The sequence below is a fragment of the Pelophylax lessonae genome (assembly GCF_965119305.1).
Source record: "Pelophylax lessonae genome assembly, chromosome: 13".
Lineage (NCBI taxonomy): Eukaryota > Metazoa > Chordata > Amphibia > Anura > Ranidae > Pelophylax > Pelophylax lessonae.
Genome location: NC_138780.1, coordinates 110,079,199 through 110,099,564, shown reverse-complemented (window position 1 = coordinate 110,099,564; position 20,366 = coordinate 110,079,199). Strand labels below are relative to the sequence as shown.

At 47.2% G+C, this 20,366-nt stretch overlaps 1 protein-coding gene across 1 annotated transcript in view; it reads left to right on the top strand.

The window, feature by feature from the left end:
* Positions 1-20,366, top strand: part of LOC309569437 (formin-like) — a 673,199-nt gene that overhangs the window by 82,664 nt on the left and 570,169 nt on the right. Inside the window, exon 3 of the mRNA XM_082275263.1 lies at positions 13,095-13,234. Within this exon, the coding sequence (XP_082131389.1) occupies positions 13,095-13,234 (140 nt within the window). The remainder of the gene's footprint in view (positions 1-13,094; positions 13,235-20,366) is intronic.

Genomic DNA, 20,366 nt, shown 5'->3' with positions numbered 1-20,366 from the left:
GGAGTAAGGACCTAAGTTCCTTGCTGGGATCTTTTTGGTCCTGGCAAGATTTTTTAGAAAAAATATTTTTTTAGGTAGTTTCTCCCTCCCCATTGGAGGGACTGACCTTGCGAGTTAAATGTCTCGCTTGGACGCCAGGAACCAGAGAGTCAAGGCGTCCGGATTGGTCGACAGCCCCCCACTTCGGTGGAGAGGGTACTGTGAAGAGAGGGTGCCTGTCAGTCCGGTATGGTGAGTAAATGTTTCCCTTTCCTCTCTGTGAGGCGTTTTGGGATACGGGCCCCTCTATACATGGTCGGATTCTTTCTGACACTAAAGTCCCCCCTTGTAACCTATGTTAAGTTCACATATCCTCAGTGAGAATGTGCTCGGTGGGCAGCGGACTTGGTTTGGGAGCTAACATTCTAAACCAGCAGGCTTGGTTTGTAACTGACTTCTGTACTATAGCATACATAGGAGGTATAGCCTACCTTGACTGTAGTGGATCGTCAGACTCCCGCAGGCCGACAAGCCGCCATTAGCTTGGAGCATGCAGGCTGTTGTGCTGAGAACGCTACATCGGCAGTCCGCCGCCATTTTGCTGTAGACAGGTACACAAGCGTCCGCAGGTCACGCCGGCCGCCATTTTTTTGGAGCCTATTGTCTCCTGCATGGGGGCGGCCATGTTTGAGGTGCCCAGCTAACCTCGAGGAGCAGCTGGGAACGCCGGAAGGCGTACACAGGGGGCGGAGCCACTCCCTTCTACCCGGGAAACCTAGCACAGGACTTCCCAGTCTGCATAAGACAAACGCTGACTGCAGTTGATAGGAAACTTCTCTGCATCGGGTGGTGAGCCTTTGGGGTCCCTCTCTCTCTCTATGGGGGTCAAGAAGCAGGTACACTGGGGGGCGCTATTGCGCTAGTGGGATACAGATAAAAAAAAAAAAAAAAAAGTTTTATTTAAAAAAAAAAAAAAAGTTTTTTCTGCCAAGTGTCCTGGATTAACATGGACCCTGCCACACATGTATCTCCACCTGATCCCCTCGAGGGGGCTGCAGGATCCTCCAGCACCCCGCTTACTATTGAGTCATTTTCAGCAGTTATGGAGACCTTTGTATCCCGGGTGGAAGTGGCTTGTCAGGGACAGGGCGCAAGGAAGCGACCCCCGCCTACCCCCATTTTTATCTGAAACTTCGGATTCAGAGTCTGAGCCTATTCCTGCAATTGCAGGTACCTCATCTGGGATTTGTGTCTCGGGTACTGTCTCTTCAGACAGTGAGGAGGATGTTTCGGCATCAGCCATAGCCCGAGAGGAAGCGTTGGTAAACGCACTAATTGTATCTGTCCGAGAAACCTTAAGATTACAGGTTACACCGTCGGAAGTAGCTGAGACTAAAATTCCCTTTGGTACTAAAAAACGCATCAAAGTGGCGAAAGTATTTCCATTGCCCAAATGTTTCGGTAATCCGATCAAGGAAGAATGGAGTCAGTCAAAACGCACTCCTGCTATTTCCAAACGCATTATTAGGCGTTATCCGTTTGAGGAAGCCCTCCTTAAGAAATGGACAGTACCACCGGTGGTGGATTCACCAATTTCTAGATTAAATAAAGCTACGGTCATTCCATTAGGAAACGCTCCATCTTTTAAGGATCCGGTGGATCGCAAGATAGAAGCTATGTCTCGCGCCATGTTTTCCTTGATTAGATCAGCTTTCAGACCAATAATTGCTATTGGGCTGGTTTCGCAAACTGTAACTGAATGGACCAAGTGGTTACGCCGGGTCTTAGAAGATGTCCCTCAGGCGGTATCAGATTTGTTGGAACAGATGATACAAGGGTTACAGTTTGTTTGTGACGCGGCGTTAGACGCCACTCCATTATTGGCGCGAGCATCAGTTTCAGCAGTGGTCCTCAGGCATACACTGTGGCTAAAATGTTGGTCAGCTGACCAAGGTTCCAAAAAAGCATTTGCTAATCTTCTTTTTCTAGGAGAGCGTCTATTCGGAGCCAACTTAGATGAGATCATCAAGGATCTCACCGGGGGGAAAGAGCACTTTTTTACCACAAAGTACTAAGGGTAAAGGACCTCGTCAAAGACGGGGGCCTTCATTCTCCGCTCATAAGAAATTTTTTCGTCCACGGGTGAGAAAACAAAGTCCTCCAAAGCTCCTTCGGGAGGTTTCAGGGGACGCTGGTCGGGCAAGCAAAAGTCCGATTCTTCCAGGCCTGAAGATAAGACTACTAAAGCCTGAAGGTGCGCCCCCACCCATAACTGGGGTGGGGGGACGTCTTCGCCGGTTTCCGGATCCATGGCTTTCCAGAATCTCGGACAAATAGTTCGCGAGGTCATACGGTCAGGTTACAAGATTGTATGTCAATCTCTCCCAGTGCGATTCCTCCTTTCCAATATTCGACTATTCCCGGATCGCTTAAGAGCTTACGGGGGGCAGTCACGGATTTAATGCAACAAGGAGTGGTGGTCCACGTTCCTTGGACAGAGCATTTCAAGGGTTCTATTCAAACCTTTTCACAATACCCAGAAAAGAGGGCAAAGTGCGTCCAATTCTGGACTTAAGAGCACTTAACCTTTTTTGTCAGGGTACAAAAATTCAAAATGGAGTCCATTCGCACAGTAGCGTCCTACCGGCATCAGGGGGATTTTCTGGCGTCCATAGACATCTAGGATGCCTATCTTCACTTTCTTATTTATGCAGGACATCAGCGTTTCCTGCGTTTTTCCGTAGAAAGAGTATTATCAGTTTGTGGCGTTACTCTTTGGTCTCGCCTCGACTCTCCGGGTCTTCACAAAGGTGATGGCCCCAGTCTTGATGTTACGACAACGAGACATATCGATTCTAGGTCACCTAGACGATCTTCTGCTCCGTGCGGCTCTATTACTAAACTTAGAGATCACCATGACCTCTCTTACAAGAGTTCGGGTGGCTGGTGAACCTGCAGAAGTCCTCTTCGGTTCCCACCAAGAGACTGGAATATTTGGGTCTAATGTTAGACACATCCAGGCTTGCATGAGGGTCCTGGGTTTGATAGTGGCTTCCTTTGAAGCAGTACCATTTGTCCGGTCCCATATCCGAATCCTTTAAGGAGAGATTCTTCTCAAGTGTAACCGGAATCCAGATTCCAGGACTATCGGATCCGGCTGAGCAAGCGGACCAGGGAGTTCCTGGTCTGGTGGCTTCGGTCTCCGTTGCTCAGCCAGGGGAGGTCATTCCTACCAATATTTGGACGCTTATCACCACGGATGCCAGTCTATCCGGGTGAGGAGAAATTCTCGACTCGGGGGCTTGGGTCCCTGGAAAAGTCCAGGTTACCGATAAATGTATTGAAGCTGAGAGCGATCAGACTTTGTCTGACTCACTGGACCGAGCAGCTCCAGGGCAGCCCGGTTCGGATCCAGTCGGACAATGCCACAGCAGTAGCTTATGTCAATCAGCTAAGGGGCACCAGGAGTGTCCTGGCGGCCATAGAAGTGGCCAGCATTCTTCGTTGGGCGGAATGATTGTTCCAGCTCTCTGCGGTATTCATTCCGGGGGTGAATTGGCAGGCAGATTATCTCAGCCGTCAGATTCTGGATCAAGGGGAATGATCTCTTCATCCAGGGATATTCCACCAACTGTGCCTCCGTTGGGGCACCCCGAATGGGAGCTGTTGGCATCTCAGCTCAACAGGAAAGTGCGGAGGTTTGTGGCTCGCTCCCACGATCCTCTAGCAGACACCGCAGACATGCTGATCGCCCCGGGGGGGCAGGATCAGCTACTGTATGCCTTCCCTCCTCTCAAGTTACTGCAGAAGCTTCTTCGCAGGATAGAGGTGGAGGGAATCTCAGTTATCCTGGTAGATCAGGACTGGCCTAGTCGGGTCTAGTACGCCGACCTGGTCAGGCTGGTCGCAGACGTTCCTTGGCGACTTCCTCTTGGGGAGGATCTGCTTTCGCAGGGACCGATCTTCCTTCCTGCTTTACGATCGCTGGCTTTAACGGCCTGGCTATTGAGACCCAGGTGCTGAAGGACAAGGGATTGTCAGCTTCAGATATTCCTGCTCTAGTTAAAGCAAGGAAAGCGAATTCCAGAAAGATTTATCATCATACATGGAAGTCTTATATTGCGTGGTGTGAATCCCTTGGGTTCCCTCCACGTTCTTATTCGGTGGCCCGAATATTGTTTTTTTCTGCAACAGGGAGTTAAGCAGAAGCTGGCCTTGAGTGTTATCAAGGGTCTGTTTTCAGCATTAGCTATCTTCTTTCAGAAGTTTTTGGCTACTCATTCCTTGGTGCGGAATTTCATCCAGGGGGTGCGACACCTGGCTCCGCCAGTGCGCGCGCCGTTACCATCCTGAGATCTTAATTTGGTGCTGTCGGTTCAGACACCTCCCTTTGAAAATATCAGGGAGATTCCCTTGCTTACTTTATCCCAGAAGGTGGCCTTCTTGGTGGCTATCACTTCTGCACGCAGGGTGTCAGAACTGGCTGCATTATCCTGTTGTTCCCCAGATCTGGTGGTTCATAGGGATAAGGTTGTTCTTCATCCGAATCCATCCTTCCTTCCTAAGGTGGCTTCAAAGCTTCATTTGAATGAGGACATTGTATTGTCTTTCCTATGTCCTAAGCCCTATCATCCTCGAGAATTGCGTTGCATTCCTTGGATGTAGTTCGGGCGATCAGGATATATTTGAATACTACGGATTCATTTTGTAAGACGGATTCACTGTTTGTGATCACGGATGGCCCTAAGAAGGGGTTGCCTGTTTCTGCCGCGACCATCTTTAGATGGATCAGACAGACGGTGGTATAGGCTTATTCTATCTAAGGGTCGGGATCCCCCGTTCCCTGCTAAGGCGCATTCTACTCAGGCGCTTAGAGTTTCCTGGACCTTCCGCCATCAGGCGTCAGTGGTTCAGGTTTTCAAGGCGACTACCTAGTCGTCGGTTCATACCTTTACAAGATTGTATAAGGTTTATGGGAGGGCATCGTCAGATGCCTCTTCTGGCCGCAAGGTTCCTGCAGGCCGCTGTTTGAGGAGACTGTTGGTCTACCTCGAGGGTTTGTTGGGTAGGTCTCATCTGTTTGCTCGATGAGTCCTTTGATACTTCTGGTTGGCTCCGGTTGGGCCTTCTAGATTGGATTTTGATTTCTGTCAATCCCACCCCTCATTTGTGGCACTGCTTTGGGACGTCCCTATTGATGAGAATCAAAGAGGACTACGTCTGTCAATGAGCGACAGAAAATTGGATTTTTGTAAGATCTTACCGTAAAATCCTTTTCTCTTAGCTCATTGACAGACGTAGTACCCGCCCCTCTATCATTGAGTTGGGTTGGGTTAAATTCTCTGACACTGCTTTGTGACATAACTGACATCCTGTAGCAGAGAGAGGGAGGATATACCCTCTGGGACTGCCCCTAGGGTGGAGCCAGAACGTTTTTCTTTCTGCCTAGTCCTACTCCTGTGGAGGCAGCATAACCCTATTGATGAGAATCAAAGAGGACTACGTCTGTCAATGAGCTAAGAGAAAAGGATTTTACGGTAAGATCTTACAAAAATCCAATTTTTCAAAGGTTTATTACGGCGCAATGGTAATATACAGTACAAGACATAGGCGTTTCTTAAAAATTAGAATAATCAATTAAATATTACATTCATATCCTACGCAAAACAGAAACTAGAATAACTCAAGGTGTCTCATAGGAGTATCCGTTTACAGAGAAATTGCACAAAAATTAGGAAGTTAAACTAGAAACTATTACACATCTAAAATGGAGGCAGTAAACAAAATGGATGCCATTGTAAACCTACAGGTTTCCTTTGACCCCCCGTCCATGATACTGGAGTTGTGCTGAAGTTGATAGTAGCATCTTTCGAGGCAGTTCCATAAGCTCAGATTCATTAAAGGGTAACTCCACTTTTGTGGGAAAAATGTATAAAATATAGCAAATACAATTGCGACACAAGCCATATTGTAACTTAATGGTATTAAAAAAATCTCGTCCCTTCAATCTGCAGCACTGTAATTTTCTCTAGAATTCAAAACGTCCCCAGGAATGCAATTTCATGCTTATGTGACTGGCTGACTGGTTTTCCAGGAAGTCTGCATAAAGATGCAAGTCAAATTGAAGGCATCTTCTGCAACACAAATTTTAGTTTTGGTGATCTTCTCCTAAAGGGCTAATCACTTTTAAAATAATGCAAACCCTGCCAGTTTCCTCCGAGTACTGCAAATGCATCAGCTGATCAATAACGAAAAAAGTCACTCCTATTTAGAATCAATATCCAAAAGACACAGAACACAGTTTTCTCTATCGCTCATTGACAGACGTAGTCCTCGGTGATACAGCACCTTCGGGTTATGTTGCCTCCACAGGAGCAGGACTAGACAGGAAATTAAAATGCTCTGGCCACACCCTAGGGGCAGTCCCAGAGGGTATATCCTCTCTCTCTCTGCCTCAGCAAATCAGTTATTTTCTGTCTAGTTAGGAGTAAGGACCTAGATACCTTGCTGGGATCTTCGGTCCTGGCAAGATTTTTTTCTTAAAAAGATTTTTTAGACAGCTTTTTTCTCCAGTGTTCCTGTGAGATCTTCAAGCAAGAAAGCTGAACTGGGCGACGGGCTGGATGTTGAGATCCGGTGGTCACCCCAGTTCAGCCTACGAGCGCGTGCAGGCCATAGCTCCGCGCTGGGTCGGCCGCGACAAAGTCCCATTAAGGGACTGACCCCGCGAGTTAAACGTCTCGCTGAAACGCCAAAGACCATGAGTCACGGCGTCCGTATTGGTCGACAGCCCTCCCGCCCCGGTGGAGAGGGGTACTGTCAGGAGTTGGTGCCCGCCTGGTTCCGGTATGGTGAGTAGTATGTTCCCCCTTTTCCCCCTGACGGGTCTTGTGGTGAACGCGGGCCCCTCTCTGTATGGTAAGATAGTCCCCCTCTATCCTATAACATGGCACAGATCCCCCTACTTTGAGTGTGATTTTATGTGCAAAAAAGCCAGGAGGCTTGGTTTGGGAGCTAACAATCTAATTGTATACATGTTTAAAAGATTGTAATCAGTGGCAGTCTGGGAATCTTACTGTGATAAGAATAAGGTACCTACCAGTCAGAAGCCACGGACATGTAGACTGCCTTCCTAGTCAAATCTCCAGCTATAGCAGGCCTTCCGAACGGCCAGAAGGTCCGCCAGGGCCGGTACCGCCAACCACGCCAAAAATCCCCATGCAGAGATAGTGTTGTGTGCCCTGCAGCACACCGCTATTCGGTACAGGCCGCCGCCATTTTTTTTGCTGGATTGCACGAGCCGCCATTTTGGCGTAGCCTCGTGTCTCCAGCATGGGGGCGGCCATGTTTGAGGTGATCCAAACACCTCGTGGAGCTAGGGGAGGCGCCGGAAGGCGTGCAGAGGGGCGGAGCCGCCTCCTTTCTTCCTGGGCAGCCAGCCAAAAGACTTCCTGTTTGTCAAGACAGCGCTGTAACCTATTGCAGTTAAACTCTGAGCATCAAGTGGTGAGCCTGGGGGTCCATCTCTCTCTCTCTCTCTCTCTCGATCGATAGGGATCCCTAGCAGGTAACACTAAGGGGCTTTTGTGGTGCTGGGGGTCTGTGAAAAAAAAAAAAAAAAAAGTTTTTTTTTATTTTTGAATTGTATTATCCGGGAAGTTACTGGAATAATCATGGACCCTGCCACACAAATTCCCCCACCTGTTTCCCACGGGACCCGCCGGTGCACAGAGTGTAGAGGCATTTACAGCAATTTTGGAGTCAATGGTGGCTCGGGTGGAGGCGGCCTGTCAGGGACGAGGGTCAAGGAAGCGACCCCCGCCTACCCCTATATTATCTGACACTTCTGACTCAGATTCAGAGATGGTCACTGCAGTTGCAGGTCCCTCTGCAAGGGCTGTTACCTCAGGTAAAGATCCCTCAGACAGTGAGGAGGACGTTTCTTCTCCCGCTATAATTCAGGAAGAAGCATTGGTGGACGCACTAGTTGTGGCAGTGCAGGAAACCTTAAAACTTGAGGTTTTACCGGCAGAAGCAACTGATACAGAGATTCCTTTTGGTACTAACAAGCCCATCAAAACGGTGAAGGTTTTTCCTGTACCCAAGTGTTTTGGTAATAAGATTAAAGGAGAATGGGAGCATTCTAAACGTACCTTTACTATTTCCAAGCGTATTGCTAGACGCTATCCGTTTGAGGAATCCATCATTAAGAAATGGACGGTACCACCAGTGGTGGATCCACCTACTTCCAGGCTGAATAAAGCCACGGTTATCCCAGTGGAGGACACTTCGTCCTTTAAGGATCCGGTGGATCGAAAGATGGAAGCAGAGTCCCGCACCATCTTCTCTCTGATAGGGTCAGCATTTAGACCAGTAATTGTTATTGGTCTAGTTTCCCAGACACTTACGGAATGGGCGAGATTGGTACGCCAAGACCTTAGGGGAAAAGATATTCCCCAGGAAACATCTGATTTGATGGAACAGATTATACAAGGGCTACAGTTTATCTGTGACGCAGCCTTGGACACTACTCCCCTATTAGGGCATGCATCTATGTCAGCGGTAATCCTCAGACGTGTGCTGTGGTTAAAATGCTGGTCAGCTGACCTAGGTTCCAAAAAGACCTTGACGAATCTCCCCTTTCAGGGGAATCGTCTATTTGGGGCCACCCTAGATGAAATCATTAAGGATGCCACTGGGGGCAAGAGAACTTTTTTGCCACAAGCTGCTAAAGCTAAGGGACCTCGCAACAAGCGAGGACCTTTCTTTACCGCCCATAAAGGGTTCGCACGCCCGGCTGGAACAAGCGGGAAAGGCAAGACTCCTCCAGGAGGGTTCAAGAAAGGCTGGTCGGACAAACAGAGGACCAACTCAGCCAAACCCGAAGCAAAGGAGTACACATCCTGAAGGTGCGCCCCCACCCGGTTTGATGGTGGGGGGACGTTTTCACCGGTATTCAGGACATTAGATCGAGCATCAACTACTACTACCGGTGCGATTCTTCCCTTCCAACATTTAAGTACTACAGGGAGCGGTAGTCACCGTTCCCTGAATAGATCTTTTCCTTTACCTTTTCCTAAGATTAGTCTCAATTCCCCACAGGAATCGGATCTGGTTGACCAGACAGACCAAGAAGCCTCTAGCCGGGTGACTTCGGTCCCTGAGGTTCAACCAGAAAAGATCACCCTTCCTGATAGCAATCAGGTATCTGATAAATGTGTGGGAACAGAAAACGACCAGACTTTCTCGGATGGTCGGGGCCAGATAGCTCTAGGGACGCCTGGTTCAGATCCAGTCAGCACCAGTGGTCCTAGAAATTCTAGGCTGGCCTCGTCAAGCCGGCCTGGCCGACTTGGACAGGCTAGTCGCATACGTTCCGTGGGAACTTCGTCTCAGGGAGTGTTTGTGGTCTCAAGGACCAATTTACCATCGTGCTTTACAGTCGCTGGTTTTAATGGCCTGGCCATTGAGACCCAAGTACTGAAGGACAGAGGTTTGTCAGCTTCAGTCATTCCTACCCTTATTAAAGCAAGGAAAGCGACTTCCAGCAAGGTCTATTATCACACATGGAAGACTTATATTGCGTGGTGCGAATCTTTAGGATTTCCTCCACGTACCTATTCGGTGACTCGAATATTGTTTTTTTTTTGCAACAAGGGGTTGAGCAGAAGCTAGCCTTGAGCACCATCAAGGGTCAAGTTTCAGCATTAGCAATCTTCTTTCAGAAACCTTTAGCTACCAAGTCCTTGGTGCGGAATTTCATCCAGGGGGTGCGGCACCTGGCTCCACCAGTCCGCGCGCCCTTACCGCCCTGGGATCTTAATTTGGTTTTGTCGGTTCTGCAGAAACCTCCCTTTGAAAACATCAGGGAGATTTCCTTGCTTACTTTATCCCAGAAGGTGGCCTTCTTGGTGGCTATCACTTCTGCTCGCAGGGTGTCAGAACTGGCTGCATTATCATGCCAGTCCCCATACCTAGTGATTCATAGGGATAAGGTAGTACTTCATCCTAAGCCATCCTTTCTTCCTAAGGTGGTTTCAGATTTTCATCTGAATGAAGATATTGTACTACCTTCCTTGTGTCCTCAGCCCAAGCATCATCGGGAACATGCGTTGCATTCCTTGGATGTGGTTCGGGCAATCAGAGTATACCTGAAAGCTACGGAATCATTCCGTAAGACGGATTCACTTTTTGTGATCACGGATGGCCCCAGAAAGGGTTTGCCTGCATCTGCCGCGACCATTGCCAAATGGATTAGACAGACGGTGGTACAGGCTTATTCTATTAAGGGTCAGAGTCCTCCGTTCCCTGTTAGGGCGCACTCCACTCGAGCACTCAGTACTTCCTGGGCCTTTCGCCATCAGGCGTCAGTGGTCCAGGTATGTAAGGCGGCCACCTGGTCGTCGGTACATACCTTTACAAAATTCTATAAAATTGATGTGACGGCATCGGCGGATGCCTCATTTGGCCGCAAGGTTTTGCAGGCCGCAATTTGAGGAGACCGGTGGTCTACCTCGAGAGTTTTTTTTTCTGTTTGAAAAATTTCTTTTTTGTTGAGTCTCATCATTAGGATGAGCATTGTAAACTTCTAGTTGGCACCGGTTGGGCCTTCTAGATTGGGATTTGATTTCCATTTTCCCACCCCTCATTTGTGATACTGCTCTGGGACGTCCCGAAGGTGCTGTATCACCGAGGACTACGTCTGTCAATGAGCGATAGAGAAAAATGGATTTTTGTAAAATCTTACCGTAAAATCCTTTTCTCTTAGCTCATTGACAGACGTAGTCCCCGCCCCTCTGTTTTGGAGTTGGGTTGGGTTAAAATTTCTAAAGACTGCTTTTTGACATAACTGATTTGCTGAGGCAGAGAGAGAGAGGATATACCCTCTGGGACTGCCCCTAGGGTGTGGCCAGAGCATTTTAATTTCCTGTCTAGTCCTGCTCCTGTGGAGGCAACATAACCCGAAGGTGCTGTATCACCGAGGACTACGTCTGTCAATGAGCTAAGAGAAAAGGATTTTACGGTAAGATTTTACAAAAATCCATTTTTATCTTCAAAGCAGGAACAAGTAGGAATTTGAAACAAAGTTTGATAGCCTTGCAATGTACAGAATATTGATCACCCAGAAGTTGTGTTTCTCAACAAAAGTCACTCTCTTTAAAACCAATGTAATGACAGCAGGGGGACAAAGGGGCCTCTTCTTGAAATGCCCCACATGTCTGAACACTAAAACCAAGTTATCCTTGGACTGGTGGCTATGCAGCCTGGTGCTGGAGTTGGGGAAATCCTTTTGTTCCCTGTGGCTGTAGAAGGTACTGTCTAGGGACTCCAGTGTGTCACGCTGAAGAGTCGTCCTGGATTTCCTGTCTGTTCAGGAGGCCTGGTCGTCAGAGGAAGCCTGGATCATTAACAATGTCCTGGAGCTCATGGCGATTCAGACTGACAGTCAGGGTCCAGTCCAGTCACTCTGTGTAATCTGTGTAGTCCCCCCCCCCCCCTGCCCCCCCCCCCCCGGCATCAAAATGTTTCCTCGTCCTTTGCTTTGAAGAATAAGGATGGAAGGCATTCTGGAAATTCTTTTTGCGTCAAATTGGAACAGGAGGATGTGGCATTCGGACTTGGTAAGACTCCTGGCATACTCTATGGACCTTGCTGTAGCATTCATACCACCTTCCTAAGGGTCCCGCCTTCTATCCTGCTTCGCTGGCTTTGATGTACGGTTGAAAGCCAAGTACATGGAGACAGGGGTCTTAGCCCATGAGTCTTCCAGGACAGCCTATGAGATATGGAGCTCCTCTCACCAGGTCAGGTGATAGAGATGAAACAACCTACCACAAAAGTTGTATGCATCTGCAGTGTTCTCTACGTCCATTCAAAGTTCTGAATGTATAAGCTTGTCTGGGAGTTCAGAAAAGAGCAGAGAGCGAAGGTTGCACTCTGCAGAGCTCAATGAGGAGAGAGCTAATTGAAGGGAAGAGACACACCTCCCTTCACATAGCATACAAGGAACAGATGTAAGGCTTTCAATCTGCTGGAGGTCCCTCCCCCATCTCTATTTTTTCCTTGGTGTCAGGAAAACTTGTCAGAAGCGATTCATGCCGATAGAGGAAGAAAGCAGCAGCCAGAAAAGACACTTGCTTTCACGTGCTTTTAATTGAGACAAGTACACACTATAGAGGGGTATGCTTTTTCATATCTCATGTCTGAGGTTTATAACCACTTGCCACCCAGGCTAATTCTGACACTTCTCTCCTACATCTAAAAATCCTTTTTTTTTGCTAGAAAATTACTTAGAACCCCTAAAAATATTAGATGAATATTTAAAAAAAAAAACCAAAACACTAAAGTCTAAAGTTGGCCTGATTTTTTTTTTTTTTGCATAAAAATCCCACGGTCCAGCCATGTGGCTTGTGGGAGCTTTGGTTCTCTCCTTTTGCTCCCCGCGGTTCCAGCATCACAAGTGTGGGCACCCAGCTGTAACAGCTTGCGGCTTCACAGCCGGGTGCGCATATGCGAATCGCACTGCACTTCCTTTGTGGCCGGACAATCTTCCGGGACCTGTGACGTGTCCCAGAAGATTGCAGGGAGGGAGGGGGAAGAGGAAAACTTCCGCTCGAGCCGCCTAGGCAGCCCAAGCGGAAGTGGTAGCAGGTACCTGTCATATCTAGGTAGCCCCCCCCCCCCAAAAAAAAAAAAAAAGACATGCCCCATATGCCAAATGGGGCATGTCAGGTGGGTCAGGAGCACTTAAATCGGAAGTTCCACTTTTGGGTGGAACTCTGCTTTAAGAAGTATTCCTTGAATATTTTTTGAACAGGTTGTGTATGTATGTTTTATATATATATATATATATATATATATATATATATATATATAATATATTCTCATGTATAATATATGCATTGGACTTAATTTACCAAATGCGATAATTTAGGCAAACGAGCCAGATGAGGTAAACGTGGAATGATGCATTGAAGTTTTTAACAATTTCCAAGCCATCTGAAATGGGTTTATATTTTGCAATATGCATTGCTTAGTTGATGAGGATATTTGCTTTTCTTTTTCTTGATTCAGTTGAAATGATCCTCATCCATTTTTTTTTTTTTCTTATACAGGGAATGGAATTGTACGGAGGCATTCTACCAGGTCACCAGTAGGCTCGCTATGTGACTTGTCTAAGTTTTCTGATGCAAAACTATGGGACCAGCATACACGGCTCAACAGAAACCATCTCCACCTAACCCTGGAATTACATGTAAGGGTGACTAAAATCAGAATAGAGTTTCTAATCTTAATGTTTCAAAAGTGTGCACTACCTTTTTAATATTGACTCCCTTCACACTTGTTGATGGGTGAAATATGAGGTGTTAACTGTGAACCACAACATTATAGATGTACAGTGCCATGTACTCTGAATGACACCCCAATGCACCTGTTTGCTGTAAACACACCTGCCGTTCAACATCCTGATAGGAATGGAACTTGATTGCTAAATTCTGCACATTCTGATCGCCCGACAAAGTGCATTCCTTTAATTGTACAATAAGTTAAACTAACAAATAGTCTGTCAAAAATGCAAATGTACAGTATCCTGACTGAAAAGTCTATCCAAAAGTTTAGTTTTGAAGATCCTCCAGAATGAGAATAATCCACCATGTGATGAAAAGGATGCTACTATTACACCACCCACCACACCACAAACTCAATGATAAATGCATATACCGTATATACTCGAGTATAAGCTGAGTTTTTCAGCATGTTTTTTCATGCTGAAAAAACCCCCCTCGGCTTAAAATTGAGTCACTGGCTCACTTTTTAAAAATGGCGCGGCCCGGCGCCAACATGTTACCGCGCATACGCCGCATGCCTGGGAATAGCCGAACACGTACGGGCTTTCCCGAGCATCGGCGGCGTTGGCGCCGGGTGGCTCCAACTTTTTAAATCTAAGGCGCCTCACCGACAAGTGAGACTCCTCCGCAGCCCCTGCATTTCCTCATGCAGTGCTGCGGGCATGGTACAGGACATTCTCCTGTACCATGCCCGCAGTACTGCATCTACTGTGCCATGCCTGTTCCTACTGTGCCATGCCTGTTCCTACTGTGCCATGCCTGTTCCTACTGTGCCATGCCTGTTCCTACTGTGCCATGCCTGTTCCTACTGTGCCATGCCTGTTCCTACTGTGCCATGCCTGTTCCTGTCACCTGTGCCATGCCTTTACCGTGACCTGTTCCATGCCTTTACCATGACCTGTGCCATGCCTTTACCATGATCTGTGCCATCTCCTGTACCATGCCCACAGCCCCTGTTTTGTGTCTCGTGGTGGTCCAGTTGGGTCCGGTAGCTGCTGCATTTCCCACCCTAGGCTTATACTCGAGTCAATCAGTTTTCCCACTTTTTTGTGGTAGAATTAGGGGCCTCGGCTTATATTTGGGTCGGCTTATACTCAAGTATATACGGTAATATAAAGGTAGTCTTGAGTATCCCCCATGAGAGAATCAACAGTGCTTTGACTCCACCACCATATATCCACTCTCCAGAAGTACACTGTGTACGCATGTCATAATCGCCACATTTTTGAATGGTGCACTATGCCTCCACTCATTCCAATATAGAGTATCACTGTACCATTAAGGTGCTACAATAGAAAAGCTCATAAGATGGCCACCTCTGTGGGAGCATAACCTTTTGAGGACGTTCGTGCACACAAAACATGTTGGGAGGGACCTTAGGTGCTGAATATATGGTGGCTGAGTCATAGAATTGTTGTCACATGATGGATACTCAAGACTACTTTTATATTTATATGCTTTTATATCATTGATAGCTGAAGATGTCCCATGTATATGTAATACTTTACAATTGGCATAATATTGAAAGGAAAAGTCAGGTTGTAGATACAGGGTTTTTTTTTTTTTTTTTTTTTTTTATTTCGATAATGGGAGTCAGCCCGCACTGATCCTTTCCAATATAATCTCTATTGGTCTTTTTTCAGAATCATTCAGGATTTTATTAGGTTCATCTTGTCCAAATCTAAAGTAAATATTTGATTTAATATGCAGTGTGAGATTGACTCTTACCTTTTTGATTGCTTTTTGTGACCAGTTTACGAGTTTGAGGCTTTTGGCCTTCTTTTGAATTTTTGTTTTTTTCAATAAGATGAAGTAAAAACCAAGTGTAATGCTTAGGTTTTGTTCTTTACCTTTCTGCTTGATACTGCCAGAAGTATAGTCTTAACAAATTTTCTATACTCAAAAAGAATTAGACTTTAGAGAGCAGCAGCCTAGTTAAACAGGGGTAAAATTGGTAATTTTTTTTTTTTTTTCACGACTGCACACGTTTATTAATGCAGAACTGTTTACTTGTAGCAATGTAGGTCATTACCTGTTGTGATAACACAGATCTTTATATCTGCCCAACTATCGCAGACCTAAGAGGTCTACTCAACATTAGAGCCATTATCTAATCAACAGATCAGGCAATGACACAGAACTTGGAATTTAAGTACCATGTTTACCTGTATCCTAAATTACTGCACTGAGTCATGGTGTCAAAATGTCCTGTTGGACAGATGCGCAGAGGAGGCCTTGAAGCAAAGTTTTGCTGTTAAGTGTTAGCTCAGCCGCACACTGGCCAAATTGTGAAAACTGTGTGTAACCCAAGTTTCTGTGTCTCTTATATGGGCACAGTGAGATGAGGATCATCACGTTTTTATCTGATTTTGTCAGAACAGGAGTCACAACTGAGATGTGGCATAGATTGTGGCATATGTTGATGAACAGGATTAGGGAGGCATGATCATGTGCTTATAAATGCCAGGCATGTAAATATGGCTCTAAATCACCTGCTGCAGGCTGCTTGTACTAGTGACAATCTGAGAGCCATGACCGTTATTCTGTAACATAGATTTGATATTTTTTACGTAATGTGGCTTTATTATTTATTTTTATTTTTTTTATTAATTCTTTATTTTTCAAAATTGTGATTAAAAAACAGAACCAAAAGAAAATGGCATTACAGGTATAATCCTAGCTTGATACAGAACCAAGACAAAACAAGGTATCCGAGAACGATAAACCATTTGAATATCATGTCGTCAAAGTCTTGCTGAATGTCTCCCCACTCTAACTGGGAACATGAGCAGTTGAGTTCCCAAGGTTCTATATAGCAATTACAAAATGTGATCTAGATACATGTTTGGCTCAACTAAAGTAACACATCTCACGCATAATTCATAAGATATAGTAGCAAAGGCAAGTAGGTTCATTTTAAAACTCTCTGGAGGGACCTTCATAGGAACTAGTGATCGACCGATATCGGTTTTTCGTTTCCAATACCAATATTTTGGCCAATGCATATCTATACTGGCTGATATTTTCGTACATTTAAAAAATTTTTATTTTTTATTTTTATAACTTGACAGGTACTCTTGTGGAGGGATCTGGGGGTCTAAAAGACCCCAAACCTCTCCTCTGCACTTTCAAAGCATTCAAAACGCCAAGTTTGGCTGTTTTGAATGCTGTAATTTTTTTTAATCTGGCGCTGAGTACCCGGATCATGACATCGCTTTCGGGTTTTTACATGGATAACCTGTCAGAGCCGAATGCGGCTTTGATCGGGTCTTCGGCGGCCATGCAGGCTGGTTGCCCGGGTCTCCCGGTGGGACGGGAGACCCGGGGGAGCAGCAGGAGAGGGGGGGCATCCCCTCCCGCTCCTTGTAATGACAGCCGAGCAGCTTCTCAGCCGCATCGGTTGTCATTACAAGACAGCCAACCGTCGGCTATGGACGCTGGTACCGGGGTGATGCCTCTAGCTGCAGGCATCACTCCTGGTACAAGCACTTTCCCCAAAATATCGGCAATATCGGTCACCTTGGTGGCCAATTCCGATATATCGGGGAAAGTGCAGATCGGCCCTCGATATATCAGCTTGGTCGATCACTAATAGGAACCCCAGGGGGATGAGGGCAGTACTGAGAGGACAGAAAACAAAGGGGGGAATTGGGGTAGATGGGGGATGGTGGGGTTTACAGGCTGAAAGCGGAAGCTGGAGTGAATGCAGGGTCTTAAGAGAGAAGAGAAAACCTTCAAGGACTTGCCACCAAAACGCTGTATTCAGGGGAACCAGTAAATTCAAGCCAGTAAAACCACATCTGTTGAAGTTGATCTCTCTGTGATTCGAGATGGCCAAGAAGTCACATTAACTCTGGAAAACCCTTGACTAAGGGTAGAGGATATCATCTGCTTCCAGTATAAAGGAATACACAATTTGGCGGCATTCAGTAGATGTATCAAGAGTAAACATAAGGAATGGTGGTGGGAGGGCCTTTTCCTCCTGAGTTGAATCTGGCCTTGAAAAAGGCTTGTCCCCAGTCGAAGGCAGGCTCTCCCTAAGCTGTCAAAATTCTGATACTTCCTGGTAGGAATGGGGCTGCACTGGTCTGGCCAAAGGCCGGGACCTGGAAAAAGCCCATGGTGTACGCGCCCCTGAGGTGGCAGCCCAGGGGTGCCCTAATTCTCACAGGTGGGGGAGCTCATCTTGAGTTTTTTGGCACTTTGGTCACTGCACCTACACTTTTTTCACACCTGCCTCTAGGGACGGCCTTTTGGCCGGGACCCGAGGAATTTTTTATTCCTGGCCGATGGGCCTGTCATGGTCTCGCACCTTGACACTAAGCAGTTCTCCACTTCCCTTTCCCCACTTTTTTTTTGTTTGTGTGTTTTCTTTGTAGTTTGTCACTCTGCACTATCTCACTTTTTCTGTTCAAACGGTTTTTATTAAGGCAGAAGGAATGTAGTACAAAACAATACCAATAGGTAACAGTGGTGCATAACAGATGAATACACGTCAAAATGACATCATGAACAGCAAGTAGTAGCATAACAATCAGGTTAAGGAATAGGAAAGGGGCAAGCTGGGCGCCCGGAATACAGGTACAAGGGATAAACACAGTGCACAGGGGCGGCTGGGGGTAGGGCAAAAAGGGAGGCCGTAGTGCAGCAAAAGTTTGTGGTCCAGCCACAATAGGGAAACAAATTAGGTAGCGGCCAACTCGAGGCAACAAGGGGGGGGGGGAGAAAAAGAAGGGAGTAAGGGGGGCAAGAAGGACGGGGGGGGGGGGGTTATGCGGGAGAGGAAGGGTGCCCGGAGGGAGTCCCGGGCCACTGATGTGGTTCAGATCGACAAAGCCATCAGGGAGTCGGTAACCACAGGTCAAGCTAGTACAAGAGATTCATCAAAGCCTATCGGAAGACAGTTGTCAATCCATGGTTTCCAGAGCTTTTCGTAAGGTATACGTTTATCCAGCAGGATAGCTTCAGTTTTAGCATGGATCATAGCTTGAGTGACTCTATTTTTCATGGTCAGGAAACAAAGGGAGGAAGTTTTCCAGGCCTTCGCTATGGTCTGTTTGGCAGCTGTGGTGACATACAGGAAAAGTTTAAATTGGCGATGTGTGAGGTCAGGTGGCTTGCGGTTCAGGAGCGCAGAAGCAGGATCGGGGGTAAGGGGTGTGTGGAAGATTGTAGATAAAACCCGATACACTTCGGACCAAAAGGTACGGACCGTGGGGCATTCCCACCAAATGTGTGCATGGGTACCTAGAGACTCGCAACCACGAAAGCAACGAGGTGAGTATTGTGGCACATACTTGGAGACTCTGGCTGGGACCAAGTACCATCTGGTAAGGACTTTGTAATTTGTCTCCAAGGCTACAATATTTGGGGAAGCCGATTTAGTGGCTTGCCAAATTTGGATCCAGTCAGTCTTCCAAGGAGAGGTGTAGGTCCCTTTCCCATTTGGAAGCATAACTATCTCACTTTTTCACATGATTAGTGGGGTGTGGGTCCTCGGGCCTGCCTTGAACGTCTTGGGAGGGGGTGGATATGGCCTTCTGCCTTTAGTTCTCCCTCTCATTGGGTCTCACTTCGGGGGAGCCCCACCTAGTACTGGGCTGTTTCGGCAGTCCTCCCAGAGAACGGGGTTTGCCTGGTTTCGGCCAGGTTAACCAGTGAGTACCTCAGTCCCTGTCAGGAGTCTTGCTCCCCGGGGTATCAAGGTAAGGGTCCGTTTTCCTCGGAGGTGGACCATTCGCAAACCCTGTGCACTTTTTGTGTCTATCACATTTGCGTATGTGGACTTTTTTATGCACCGGGTGATAGTCTGAGTGTGTTCACACACCACAGGCTTTAAAAAAAAAAAAAAAAAGAGTAAATGTTTATCTAGGGATGCACCGAAATTTCGGCCACCAAAATTATCGGCCGAAAATGAGCCTATCCCATTTCGCCCGATAATGGGTTAACAATGCCGAAATTAATTGCCACCGTGAGGAAGGAGGAGGGTGCATCGCAGGTTTTAAAAGTCCCGCCTCTGGCCGGCAGCCCGCCTCTCAATGACGTCCCTACTACTACGATGTGTGTATGAATGAAGTGTCATACCGGGCGGGAGGGCAGGCGAGCGGCCGCTAATAGATATAACTATGTGAGCCTTCATTTCAATGTCAGCGGGACTGTGTGTAAATGAACTGACCTGACACCGGGCGGGAGGGCGGGGCGAGCGGCCGCTAATAGCTGTAACTGTGAGCCTTCACTTCCCTATCAGGCATGTATCTCTGCTGACAGGGAGGTGAAGCGCTCACATAGTTATAGTTATTAGCGGACGCTCCCCCCGCCCCCCCCCCCGCCTGGTGTCAGGTCAGTTCATTCACACACAGTCCCGCTGACAGTGGAGTGAAGGCTCACCTAGTTATATCTATTAGCGGCCGCTCACCCGCCCTCCCGCCCGGTGTGTCACTTCATTCATACACAGATCGTAGTAGTGACATCACCGGGAGGCGGGCCGCTGGCCAGAGGCGCTTCTTTTGAATGAAGGACACCGGAGGAGCACTCAGCAGAGTGACAGTAAGGAGATTGAATCGTTGGGATGGGGAGGGACGCTGAGGCAGTTGGGGGACGGGGACGCTGAGGCAGTGGGGGGGGGGGGTGGAAGCTGAGGCGAGCTTACCATTGGTATTAGTATTATGCAGCATGAGGGGTTAATGTATTGTCACTGCTGGTCACTGATGCATTAGTGACCGACCAGTGGCAGTTAACCCCTTTGTGCTGCATTAGTGCAACCAGTATCAGTGCAACCAGTGTTAATTAACACTGATACTGGTTGCACTAATGCAGCACAAAGGGGTTAATTAACTGCCACTGGTCGGTCACTAATAGATGAGTGACCAGCAGTGGCAATACATTAACCCCCTCATGCTGCATAATACAAATACCATTGGTAATTAAATTAACCTCTTGCCAACCCATCACAGTACATATACTGCGACAGGGTGGCAGCGACAGGTGTACGTCGCTACCTGTTTTTGGTGTATGCCCCTGTTCTATCTATTTTAAAAA